Below are 14,133 nucleotides of genomic sequence, written 5' to 3'. Positions count from 1 at the left end.
AACAACTTAGTTAGGGGGGAAACAACTTAGTTAGGGGGAAACAACTTAGTTATGGGGGAAACAACTTAGTTATGGGGGAAACAACTTAGTTAGGGAGGAAACAACTCAGTTAGGGGGGAAACAACTTAGTTAGGGGGGAAACAACTTAGTTAGGAGGAAACAACTTAGTTAGGGGGGAAACATGGTGCAGGGGGCGAAACAATCGATGTAGCTACTCCCCTTAAACGGGGAAAATAATTCAAAAGGGCTCAAACAAGATTAATTCTCATTCAAAAACAAATGCATAAAAACCAGGGTCAGATTTAATCAAGATGCTTTCACTTTCCATTTCTCTCAATAGGTCTCTTTTGAGAAAAAAAATCAACAATTCTCTCTCCCACTGTTATATCTGGTGTAACTCTCCTGTCTTATCCGATGTCCTGTGTGAATTTAAGTATTCTCCCTCTAATTCTCTCTCTCTGTCTCTTTCTCTTGGAGGACCTGAGCCGTTAGGACTACCTGGCCTGATGACTGCTGGCTGTGCCCTGTCCACCTGGTCTTGCTGCTAAGCTCGAGCTTCAACTGTTCTGCCTGCGGCTATGAAACCCTGACCTGTTCACCAGACGTGCTACCTTTTCCTGGACCTGCTGTTTTCATCTCTCTCTGTCTCTCTCTCGCACTCTCTCACACACTCTCTCCTCCCTACCTACCTCCCTCCCTCACTCCCTCATGGCCCATTTACAGTGTGAACATTTAGAGGAATATGATTTTTGAATGGCAGCCTGACTCACAGCCAGAAGACTGTAAAGTGGTTAGATGGTGCTTCCTATATCCATTAGTTATGACTAAGATAGAGACATGAGAGAGAACCTTCCACGTCTCCAACACTAACCTCAACCTGAGGAACATGGAGCTGCCTTCCACGTCTCCAGCACTAACCTCAACCTGAGGAACATGGAGCTGCCTTCCACGTCTCCAACACTAACCTCAACCTGAGGAACATGGAGCTGCCTTCCACGTCTCCAGCACTAACCTCAACCTGAGGAACATGGAGCTGCCTTCCACGTCTCCAGCACTAACCTCAACCTGAGGAACATGGAGCTGCCTTCCACGTCTCCAGCACTAACCTCAACCTGAGGAACATGGAGCTGCCTTCCACGTCTCCAACACTAACCTCAACCTGAGGAACATGGAGCTGCATTCCACGTCTCCAACACTAACCTCAACCTGAGGAACATGGAACAACTTAGTTAGGAGGGAAACAACTTAGTTAGGGGAAACAACTTAGTTAGGGGGAAACAACTTAGTTAGGGGGAAACAACTTAGTTATGGGGAAACAACTTAGTTAGGGGAAACAACTAGTTATGAGGAAACAACTTAGTTAGGGGAAACAACTTAGTTAGGGGAAACAACTTAGTTAGGGGAAACAACTTAGTTAGGGGAAACAACTAGTTATGAGGAAACAACTTAGTTAGGGGAAACAACTTAGGGGGAAACAACTTAGTTAGGGGGGAAACAACTTAGTTAGGGGGGAAACAACTTAGTTAGGAGGAAACAACTTAGTTAGGGGGGAAACAACTTAGTTAGGGGGAAACAACTTAGTTAGGGGGAAACAACTTAGTTAGGGGGAAACAACTAGTTATGAGGAAACAACTTAGTTAGGGGGGAAACAACTTAGTTAGGGGAAACAACTTAGTTATGAGGAAACAACTTAGTTAGGGGAAACAACTTAGTTAGGGGAAACAACTTAGTTAGGGGAAACAACTTAGTTAGGGGAAACAACTTAGTTAGGGGGAAACAACTTAGTTAGGGGGAAACAACTTAGTTAGGGGAAACAACTTAGTTAGGGGAAACAACTTAGTTAGGGGGAAACAACTTAGTTAGGGGGAAACAACTAGTTATGAGGAAACAACTTAGTTAGGGGAAACTACTTAGTTAGGGGAAACAACTTAGTTATGAGGAAACAACTTAGTTAGGGGAAACAACTTAGTTAGGGGAAACAACTTAGTTATGAGGAAACAACTTAGTTAGGGGAAACAACTTAGTTAGGGGGAAACAACTTAGTTATGGGGAAACAACTTAGTTAGGGGAAACTACTTAGTTAGGGGAAACAACTTAGTTAGGGGAAACAACTTAGTTATGAGGAAACAACTTAGTTAGGGGAAACAACTTAGTTAGGGGAATCAACTTAGTTATGAGGAAACAACTTAGTTAGGGGGAAACAACTTAGTTAGGGGAAACAACTTAGTTATGGGGGAAACAACTTAGTTAGGGGAAACAACTTAGTTATGAGGAAACAACTTAGTTAGGGGAAACAACTTAGTTATGGGGAAACAACTTAGTTATGGGGGAAACAACTTAGTTAGGGGGAAACAACTTAGTTAGGGGGGAAACTACTTAGTTAGGGGAAACAACTTAGTTATGAGGAAACAACTTAGTTAGGGGGGAAACAACTTAGTTAGGGGGAAACAACTTAGTTATGAGGAAACAACTTAGTTAGGGGGGAAACAACTTAGTTATGGGGGAAACAACTTAGTTATGGGGGAAACAACTTAGTTAGGGGGAAACTACTTAGTTAGGGGAAACAACTTAGTTATGAGGAAACAACTTAGTTAGGGGAAACAACTTAGTTAGGGGGAAACAACTTAGTTATGGGGAAACAACTTAGTTATGGGGGAAACAACTTAGTTAGGGGAAACAACTTAGTTAGGAGGAAACAACTTAGTTAGGGGAAACAACTTAGTTAGGGGAAACAACTTAGTTAGGGGAAACAACTTAGTTATGGGGAAACAACTTAGTTAGGGAGGAAACAACTCAGTTAGGGGGAAACAACTTAGTTAGGGGGGAAACAACTTAGTTAGGAGGAAACAACTTAGTTAGGGGGGAAACATGGTGCAGGGGGCGAAACAATCGATGTAGCTACTCCCCTTAAACGGGGAAAATAATTCAAAAGGGCTCAAACAAGATTAATTCTCATTCAAAAACAAATGCATAAAAACCAGGGTCAGATTTAATCAAGATGCTTTCACTTTCCATTTCTCTCAATAGGTCTCTTTTGAGAAAAAAAATCAACAATTCTCTCTCCCACTGTTATATCTGGTGTAACTCTCCTGTCTTATCCGATGTCCTGTGTGAATTTAAGTATTCTCCCTCTAATTCTCTCTCTCTGTCTCTTTCTCTTGGAGGACCTGAGCCGTTAGGACTACCTGGCCTGATGACTGCTGGCTGTGCCCTGTCCACCTGGTCTTGCTGCTAAGCTCGAGCTTCAACTGTTCTGCCTGCGGCTATGAAACCCTGACCTGTTCACCAGACGTGCTACCTTTTCCTGGACCTGCTGTTTTCATCTCTCTCTGTCTCTCTCTCGCACTCTCTCACACACTCTCTCCTCCCTACCTACCTCCCTCCCTCACTCCCTCATGGCCCATTTACAGTGTGAACATTTAGAGGAATATGATTTTTGAATGGCAGCCTGACTCACAGCCAGAAGACTGTAAAGTGGTTAGATGGTGCTTCCTATATCCATTAGTTATGACTAAGATAGAGACATGAGAGAGAACCTTCCACGTCTCCAACACTAACCTCAACCTGAGGAACATGGAGCTGCCTTCCACGTCTCCAGCACTAACCTCAACCTGAGGAACATGGAGCTGCCTTCCACGTCTCCAACACTAACCTCAACCTGAGGAACATGGAGCTGCCTTCCACGTCTCCAGCACTAACCTCAACCTGAGGGACATGGAGCTGCCTTCCACGTCTCCAACACTAACCTCAACCTGAGGAACATGGAGCTGCCTTCCACGTCTCCAGCACTAACCTCAACCTGAGGAACATGGAGCTGCCTTCCACGTCTCCAACACTAACCTCAACCTGAGGAACATGGAGCTGCATTCCACGTCTCCAACACTAACCTCAACCTGAGGAACATGGAGCTGCCTTCCACGTCTCCAGCACTAACCTCAACCTGAGGAACATGGAGCTGCCTTCCACGTCTCCAACACTAACCTCAACCTGAGGAACATGGAGCTGCCTTCCACGTCTCCAGCACTAACCTCAACCTGAGGGACATGGAGCTGCCTTCCACGTCTCCAACACTAACCTCAACCTGAGGAACATGGAGCTGCCTTCCACGTCTCCAGCACTAACCTCAACCTGAGGAACATGGAGCTGCCTTCCACGTCTCCAGCACTAACCTCAACCTGAGGAACATGGAGCTGCCTTCCACGTCTCCAGCACTAACCTCAACCTGAGGGACATGGAGCTGCCTTCCACGTCTCCAACACTAACCTCAACCTGAGGAACATGGAGCTGCCTTCCACATCTCCAGCACTAACCTCAACCTGAGGAACATGGAGCTGCCTTCCACGTCTCCAACACTAACCTCAACCTGAGGAACATGGAGCTGCCTTCCACGTCTCCAACACTAACCTCAACCTGAGGAACATGGAGCTGCATTCCACGTCTCCAACACTAACCTCAACCTGAGGAACATGGAGCTGCCTTCCACGTCTCCAGCACTAACCTCAACCTGAGGAACATGGAGCTGCCTTCCACGTCTCCAGCACTAACCTCAACCTGAGGAACATGGAGCTGCCTTCCACGTCTCCAACACTAACCTCAACCTGAGGAACATGGAGCTGCATTCCACGTCTCCAACACTAACCTCAACCTGAGGAACATGGAGCTGCCTTCCACGTCTCCAGCACTAACCTCAACCTGAGGAACATGGAGCTGCCTTCCACGTCTCCAGCACTAACCTCAACCTGAGGAACATGGAGCTGCCTTCCACGTCTCCAGCACTAACCTCAACCTGAGGAACATGGAGCTGCCTTCCACATCTCCAGCACTAACCTCAACCTGAGGGACATGGAGCTGCCTTTCACGTCTCCAACACTAACCTCAACCTGAGGAACATGGAGCTGCCTTCCACATCTCCAGCACTAACCTCAACCTGAGGAACATGGAGCTGCCTTCCACGTCTCCAACACTAACCTCAACCTGAGGAACATGGAGCTGCCTTCCACGTCTCCAGCACTAACCTCAACCTGAGGAACATGGAGCTGCCTTCCACGTCTCCAACACTAACCTCAACCTGAGGAACATGGAGCTGCCTTCCACGTCTCCAGCACTAACCTCAACCTGAGGAACATGGAGCTGCATTCCACGTCTCCAGCACTAACCTCAACCTGAGGAACATGGAGCTGCCTTCCACGTCTCCAGCACTAACCTCAACCTGAGGAACATGGAGCTGCCTTCCACGTCTCCAGCACTAACCTCAACCTGAGGAACATGGAGCTGCCTTCCACGTCTCCAACACTAACCTCAACCTGAGGAACATGGAGCTGCCTTCCACGTCTCCAACACTAACCTCAACCTGAGGAACATGGAGCTGCCTTCAGGCAATTACATAAATGACAAAAAGGTAATGTTTTGCTCCCTTCCCAAGACAGTCTATCCCACCGATTAGATCTGCCGTTTCTCAAAAAGAGGGACAGGATATGGGGACAACGGCAATATCCTCTGCCATCGTAGCTATTCCTTACACAGCGGTAGGTAGATAAATCTGTTATTACAGATACATCGACCTGCGCTTCACCACCAGTTTACCACCATTTCATTTGGGTCTGTCTGTCTGTCAGTCTGTCAGTCTCTCTCCCGAGCAGATTAACTGAGCAGAGAAAACAAATAATAGCTTATGGTACAAAGCCAGACTAGATTTAACTGAAGAACCACAGACTCTGATTAGATCTAACTGAAGAACCACAGACTCTGATTAGATCTAACTGAAGATCCACAGACTCTGATTAGATCTAACTGAAGATCCACAGACTCTGATTAGATCTAACTGAAGATCCACAGACTCTGATTAGATCTAACTGAAGATCCACAGACTCTGATTAGATCTAACTGAAGAACCACAGACTCTGATTAGATCTAACTGAAGAACCACAGACTCTGATTAGATCTAACTGAAGATCCACAGACTCTGATTAGATCTAACTGAAGATCCACAGACTCTGATTAGATCTAACTGAAGATCCACAGACTCTGATTAGATCTACCTGAAGATCCACAGACTCTGATTAGATCAAACTGAAGATCCACAGACTCTGATTAGATCAAACTGAAGATCCACAGACTCTGATTAGATCTAACTGAAGATCCACAGACTCTGATTAGATCTACCTGAAGATCCACAGACTCTGATTAGATCAAACTGAAGATCCACAGACTCTGATTAGATCTAACTGAAGATCCACAGACTCTGATTAGATCTAACTGAAGATCCACAGACTCTGATTAGATCTAACTGAAGATCCACAGACTCTGATTAGATCTAACTGAAGATCCACAGACTCTGATTAGATCTAACTGAAGATCCACAGACTCTGATTAGATCTAACTGAAGATCCACAGACTCTGATGAGATCTAACTGAAGAACCACAGACTCTGATTAGATCTAACTGAAGATCCACAGACTCTGATTAGATCTAACTGAAGATCCACAGACTCTGATTAGATCTAACTGAAGATCCACAGACTCTGGCAACAGATTGTTTGCTTGTTTGTTTGTGTGGCATTTTGTGCCAATTCCTCCGTGTTGGAGCAGTGTGCGCATGCCGTGTAATGTCGTGTGTGTGTGTGTGTGTGTGGTGTGTGTGTGTGTGTGTGTGTGTGTGTGTGTGTGTGTGTGTGTGTGTGTGTGTGTGTGTGTGTCTGTGTCTGTGTGTGTGTGTGTCTGTGTGTGTGTGTGTGTGTGTGTGTGTGTGTGTGTGTGTGTGTGTGTGTGTGTGTGTGTGTGTGTGTGTGTGTGTGTGTGTGTGTGTGTGTGTGTGTGTGTGTGTGTGTGTGTGTGTGTGTGGAGGTTAGGCAGAGGGTGCAGTGTGGGCGCTGAATAGAGAAACACTATTCCATTCCTCTGTCTGACACACTACAGAGAGTGAGACAAAATGGGACAAATACCAGATTGAGACTGCATGCAGAATTCTGCAAAAATATCCTCCGTGTACAGTCATGGCCAAAGGTTTTGAGAACGACACAAATTTTAATTTCCACAAAGTCTGCTGCCTCAGTTTGTATGATGGCAATTTGCATATACTCCAGAATGATATGAAGAGTGATCAAATTAATTGCAAAGTCCCTCTTTTCCATGCAAATGAACTGAATCCCCCCCCCCCAAAAAAAACCTCTCTGATGAATCCCCTTTCCAATTGATTGGGGCATCCGGAGAAAAGTTTGTTGGGAGAAGACAAGGTGAGCGCTACCATCAGTCCTGTGTCATGCCAACAGTAAAGCATCCTGAGACCATTCATGTGTGGGGTTGCTTCTCAGCCAAGGGAGTGGGCTCACTCACACTTTTGCCTAAGAACGCAGCCGTGAATAAAGAATGGTACCAACACATCCTCCGAGAGCAACTTCTCCCAACCATCCAGGAACAGTTTGGTGACGAACAATGCCTTTTCCAGCATGTTGGAGCACCTTGCCATAAGGCAAAAGTGATAACTAAGTGGCTCGGGGAACAAAACATCGATATTTTGGGTACATGGCCAGGAAACTCCCCAGACCTTAATCCCATTGAGAACTTGTGGTCAATCCTCAAGAGGCGGGTGGACAAACAAAAACCCACAAATTCTGACAAACTCCAAGCATTGATTATGCAAGAATGGGCTGCCATCAGTCAGGATGTGGCCCAGAAGTTAATGACAGCATGACAGGGCAGATTGCAGAGGTCTTGAAAAAGAAGGGTCAACACTGCAAATATTGACTCTTTGCATCAACTTCATGTAATTGTCCATAAAAGCCTTTGACACTTATGAAATGCTTGTAATTATACTTCAGTATTCCATAGTAACATCTGACAAAAATAGCTAAAGACACTGAAGCAACAAACTTTGTGGAAATTAATATGTGTGTCATTTTAAAACGTTTTGCCACGACTGTAAAATACCAAATAATGCATGCAGAGCAGAATTAGGCCGATACCCACTAATGATCAAAATCCAGAAAAGAGCCATTAAATTCTACAACCACCTTAAGGGAAGCGATTCACACACCTTCCATAACAAAGCAATCACCCACAGAAAGATTAACCTAGAGAAGAGTCCCCTAAGCAAGCTGGTCCTGGGGCTCTGTTCACAAACAGACCCCACAGAGCCCCAGGACAGCAATGCAATTTGACCCAACCAAATCATGAGAAAACAAAAAGATAATTACTTGACACATTGGAAAGAATTAACAAAAAAACTGAGCAAACTAGAATGCTATTTGGCCCTAAACAGAGAGTACACAGTGGCAGAATACCTGAACCTTGAGACTGACCCAAACTTAAGGAAAGCTTTGACTATGCACAGACTCAGTGAGCATAGCCTTGCTATTGAGAAAGGCCGCCATAGGCAGAACTGGCTTTCAAGAGAAGACAGGCTGTGTGCACACTGCTGACAAAATTAGGTGGAAACTGAGCTGCACATCCTAACCTCCTGCCCAATGTATGACCATATTAGAGACACATATTTCCCTCAGATTACACAGATCCACAAAGAATTCGAAAACAAACCTGATTTTGATAAACTCCCACATCTACTGGGTGAAATCCCACAGTGTGCCATCACTGCAGTAAGATTTGTGACCTGTTGCCACAAGAAAAGGGCATCCAGTGAATAACAAACAACATTGTAAATACAACCCATATTTATGCTTTTTTATTTTACCTTTTGTACTTTAACCATTTGTACATTGTTACAACACTGTATATATACATAATATGACATTTGTAATGTCTTTATTATTTTGGAACTTCTGTGAGTGTAATGTTTACTGTTCATTTGTATTGTTTATTTAACGTTTGTATATTATCTACTTTGCTTTGGCAATGTTGACATCTGTTTCCCATGCCAATAAAGCCCCTTAGGGAGAGAGAGAGAGAGAGGGAGACAGAGAGAGAGGCTAACAGATGAAGGAGTAAGCAGGTTCTCAGAAAGTGGAGAAGAGATGACAGAGAAGGAGAGAGTGGCAAAGATTAGGGAGAGGGAAAGATAGGAGAGAGGAAGAGAGGTATGAAAGACTGAGATTAGGGAGAGGGAAAGAGATGAGAGAGGAAGAGAGGTATGAAAGACTGAGATTAGGGAGAGGGAAAGAGATGAGAGAGGAAGAGAGGTATGAAAGACTGAGATTAGGGAGAGGGAAAGAGATGAGAGAGGAAGAGAGGTATGAAAGACTGAGATTAGGGAGAGGGAAAGAGATGAGAGAGGAAGAGAGGTATGAAAGACTGAGATTAGGGAGAGGGAAAGAGATGAGAGAGGAAGAGAGGTATGAAAGACTGAGATTAGGGAGAGGGAAAGAGATGAGAGAGGAAGAGAGGTATGAAAGACTGAGATTAGGGAGAGGGAAAGAGATAAGAGAGGAAGAGAGGTATGAAAGACTGAGATTAGGGAGAGGGAAAGAGATGAGAGAGGAAGAGAGGTATGAAAGACTGAGATTAGGGAGAGGGAAAGAGATGAGAGAGGAAGAGAGGTATGAAAGACTGAGATTAGGGAGAGGGAAAGAGATGAGAGAGGAAGAGAGGTATGAAAGACTGAGATTAGGGAGAGGGAAAGAGATGAGAGAGGAAGAGAGGTATGAAAGACTGAGATTAGGGAGAGGGAAAGAGATGAGAGAGGAAGAGAGGTATGAAAGACTGAGATTAGGGAGAGGGAAAGAGATGAGAGAGGAAGAGAGGTATGAAAGACTGAGATTAGGGAGAGGGAAAGAGATGAGAGAGGAAGAGAGGTATGAAAGACTGAGATTAGGGAGAGGGAAAGAGATGAGAGAGGAAGAGAGGTATGAAAGACTGAGATTAGGGAGAGGGAAAGAGATGAGAGAGGAAGAGAGGTATGAAAGACTGAGATTAGGGAGAGGGAAAGAGATGAGAGAGGAAGAGAGGTATGAAAGACTGAGATTAGGGAGAGGGAAAGAGATAAGAGAGGTATGAAAGACTGAGATTAGGGAGAGGGAAAGAGATGAGAGAGGAAGAGAGGTACGAAAGACTGAGATTAGGGAGAGGGAAAGAGATGAGAGAGGAAGAGAGGTACGAAAGACTGAGATTAGGGAGAGGGAAAGAGATGAGAGAGGAAGAGAGGTATGAAAGACTAAGATTATGGAGAGGGAAAGAGATGAGAGAGGAAGAGAGGTATGAAAGACTGAGATTAGGGAGAGGGAAAGAGATGAGACAGGAAGAGAGGTATGAAAGACTGAGATTAGGGAGAGGGAAAGAGATGAGAGAGGAAGAGAGGTATGAAAGACTGAGATTAGGGAGAGGGAAAGAGATGAGAGAGGAAGAGAGGTATGAAAGACTGAGATTAGGGAGAGAGGTATGAAAGACTGAGATTAGGGAGAGGGAAAGATATGAGAGAGGAAGAGAGGTATGAAAGACTGAGATTAGGGAGAGGGAAAGATATGAGAGAGGAAGAGAGGTATGAAAGACTGAGATGAGGAAGAGAGGTATGAAAGACTGAGATGAGGAAGAGAGGTATGAAAGACTGAGATGAGGAAGAGAGGTATGAAAGACTGAGATGAGGAAGAGAGGTATGAAAGACTGAGATTAGGGAGAGAGGTACGAAAGACTGAGATGAGGTAGAGAGGTATGAAAGACTGAGATGAGGAAGAGAGGTATGAATGACTGAGATTAGGGAGAGGGAAAGAGATGAGAGAGGAAGAGAGGTATGAAAGACTGAGATGAGGAAGAGAGGTACGAAAGACTGAGATGAGGTAGAGAGGTACGAAAGACTGAGATTAGGGAGAGGGAAAGATATGAGAGAGGAAGAGAGGTATGAAAGACTGAGATTAGGGAGAGGGAAAGAGATGAGAGAGGAAGAGAGGTATGAAAGACTGAGATTAGGGAGAGGGAAAGAGATGAGAGAGGAAGAGAGGTATGAAAGACTGAGATTAGGGAGAGAGGTATGAAAGACTGAGATTAGGGAGAGGGAAAGATATGAGAGAGGAAGAGAGGTATGAAAGACTGAGATTAGGGAAAGGAGAGGGAAAGATGACAGATGAGATGAGGAAGGAGATGAGGAGGTATGACAGACTGAGATGAGGAAAGAGGTATGAAAGACTGAGATGAGGAAGAGAGGTATGAAAGACTGAGATGAGGAAGAGAGGTATGAAATACTGAGATTAGGGAGAGAGGTATGAAAGACTGAGATGAGGAAGAGAGGTACGAAAGACTGAGATGAGGTAGAGAGGTATGAAAGACTGAGATTAGGGAGAGGGAAAGAGATGAGAGAGGAAGAGAGGTATGAAAGACTGAGATGAGGAAGAGAGGTACGAAAGACTGAGATGAGGTAGAGAGGTACGAAAGACTGAGACACATCTCTGCTGGACATTCCTGTAGTCAGTATGCCAGTTGAACGCTCCCTCGAAGCTTGAGAAATCTGTGGCATTCTGTTTTGTGACAAAACGGCACATTTTAGAGTGGCCTTTTATTGTACCCAGCACAAGGTGCACCTGTGTAAAGACCATGCTGTTTAATCAGCTTCTTGATTTTCCATACCTGTCACATGGATGGATTTTTTTTTGGTCAAATGAGAAATGCACACTAACAGGGATACAAACAAATTTGTGGACAAAATTTGAGAGAAATAAGCTTTTTGTGTGTATGGTTGTCACGTCCTGACCTTAGTTCCTTTTTTATGTCTCTATTTTAGTTTAGTCAGGGCGTGAGTTGGGGTGGGCATTCTATGTTTTGTGTTCTATGTTTTCTATTTCTATGTGTTTGGCCTGGTATGGTTCCTAATCAGAGGCAGCTGGCAATCGTTATCTCTGGTTGAGAACCATACTTAGGCAGCCTGTTTTCCCACTATGATTTGTGGGTAGTTGTCTTTGTATTAGTTACCAGATGGAACTGTTTCGGTTGTTCTTTTCATTTACATTGTAGTGTTCAGTTTAATAAAATGAGGAACACTTACCACGCTGCATATTGGTCCGATCCTTCCTACTCCTCAGAAGAGGAGGGAAACCGTTACAATGGAACATTTTTGGAATTTTTTATTTCAGTTCATGAAAAATGGGACCAACACTTGTTGCGTTTATATTTATGTTCAGTATACTTGGATTTTTTTTTACCACTTTTTCAGAAGAATGTCCTTCACTTAATCTCTTTATGATAAAACAAAAGGGTAAATACAGGTGCCTGAGAGAGCGTGTTTAAGCTTATAGTCATAAAGTCACTGAATTAATATTGAATTATCTAACTGACAGTTGCAGCGAAGCAGTGTGCCAGATCACACTATACACACTATACATATGCATAGCAATGTAACTAGAGTGCTTTAAAATGGAAGTAGTGGATGAGGTGTGTTTTTTTTCTCTCTTTTGTTTCATCATAAAAAAATGAATTACAAAAGTCTTATTCTAACATCTTAACGCATGAACACAATGTCATGATGATGCGGGAGGCGGTGAGAATGGAGGCAGACATCATTAGCCATCATCGCCCGTCATGGTCAGAGGGACAGGTTTCTGCTCTACAGTCATCCTGGAATGTAACGGTGCTGTAAAAAATACACCAGCTGTCTTTATGACACTGGGAACATCAGGCAGATACACTGTGGGTGACAGCGTGTACCATTATCATTACCAGGTACTATTGGTAACCTGCTGTCCAGTCGGTGGTACAGGTCACTGTAGCCTATGTCGTGTAAAGTGCTTTGAGCACATAGACAAGTGTTATAAACATAATCCGTTGATATTATTATAAATGTATTAAATCAAATCAAATATACATTGTATTGGTCCCATACATGTGTTTAGCAGATGATATAGCGGGTGTAGCAAAATGCTAGTGTTACTACCGTGTTATAACTTATATAACTTCGTGATCAATACAACTCTGACCAGAGCTATAGCAACCTAGCAACCTAGGCTACATTATACATATAGCCTGCCTCTCATAACCACTCGGATACTATCCAGTCTTTATCAAATACACAACCTATATCCATCAAAGCCTTGCATGCAGTATTGTAAAGATAATGCATAGCAAACAGCTGTTGTCAACGATAGAGTTGACTCTGTGATCTGGCACTTATCCTAAATTATAACTTTTGACAACATAGTTATCGATGTGGTGATAAAGAATATATATATAAAAAGAGTCCCATTTATTGCAAGATAATAATATACGTGAATCTTCAACAAATTGAAACATTGTCATTGCCATCATATTCGGTTAAATGTTACATATCTTACATTCTAACGAAACAAATCTTAACTAAATGCAACCACTGAAGGAAAGTTAATCGTGTTGTTTTGCTCATCTGTTATTTTCCTCTGTAAAGCTCACATCAGGACAGCTGCCTACGGAGCAACTAAACCTCTTCTAATCCAGCTTCCAGGGACCCTGACTCCCTGCCTCCCTGCGCTGACCGCAAATACCTCTCTGTGGAAGCCTCTCCTCTCCGCCTATACAGCAAAGTGTCACTCACCCCTAGTTTCTTACTCCGTATCCGCACGTATCCCTGTTTCACTATATCATTGAAGTTGGAGGCCATGGTCAGCGTGGTCCGCCACTTCCCCAGAAAAGTAACCTCCTTTTCGGCCGCAAAAAAAGTCGACCACCGCGGAATCAGTCCGATATCCACAACATAAAAGCAACACGGCAACCTGCTGCGGTGTCAATGCTCGGGCAACAGCCGGCGTCGGCGCAGCGGCGCGTTCCATCAAGCAGTAGGGAGATACCATTCGTCAGCTGATTTCATTCAGACTATGGATAGAGCGGGTGGGTGGGGGGGCTCTTCCTGGAACGCACCATCACCTCTTCTTCAGGGGAGCAGCAGGCAGTGCGCGTAAAACAGAAGGCTTCGCTATGCACAATGATCTCTCTTCTCAAATCAAATCACATTTTATTTGACACATGCGATGAATACAACTGACGTATACTTTACCGTGAAATGCTTACGAGCACTTCCTAACAATAAAGAGTTTAAAAAAGATATGTATAAATAGTAACACAAGAGGAATAAAATGGACAACAAGAATGGAGCTATATAGAGGTAGTATATGTACCAGATCAATGTGCAGGGGCACAATGTATTTCAGGTAGATACTGTATGTACATAAAGGCAGGGTAAAGTGGATAGCCATCAGGGTAGATAATAAGGTATTTGAGGTAGATATGTACA

At 44.0% G+C, this 14,133-nt stretch overlaps 1 protein-coding gene across 1 annotated transcript in view; it reads right to left on the bottom strand.

Moving 5' to 3' along the window:
* LOC118379365 (docking protein 6-like) overlaps positions 1-13,637 on the bottom strand; it is a 127,281-nt gene extending 113,644 nt beyond the window's left edge. The window contains exon 1 of the mRNA XM_052500166.1: positions 13,438-13,637. Coding sequence (XP_052356126.1) covers positions 13,438-13,503 — 66 coding nt within the window. The 5' untranslated portion in view covers positions 13,504-13,637. The remainder of the gene's footprint in view (positions 1-13,437) is intronic.
* Between the last annotated feature and the right edge of the window lie 496 nt (positions 13,638-14,133).

The sequence above is a fragment of the Oncorhynchus keta genome, chromosome 4, assembly GCF_023373465.1.
Source record: "Oncorhynchus keta strain PuntledgeMale-10-30-2019 chromosome 4, Oket_V2, whole genome shotgun sequence".
Taxonomy (NCBI): domain Eukaryota; kingdom Metazoa; phylum Chordata; class Actinopteri; order Salmoniformes; family Salmonidae; genus Oncorhynchus; species Oncorhynchus keta.
The sequence above is the reverse complement of the archived record's forward strand: the minus strand, read 5'-3'. Positions and strand labels throughout refer to the sequence as shown.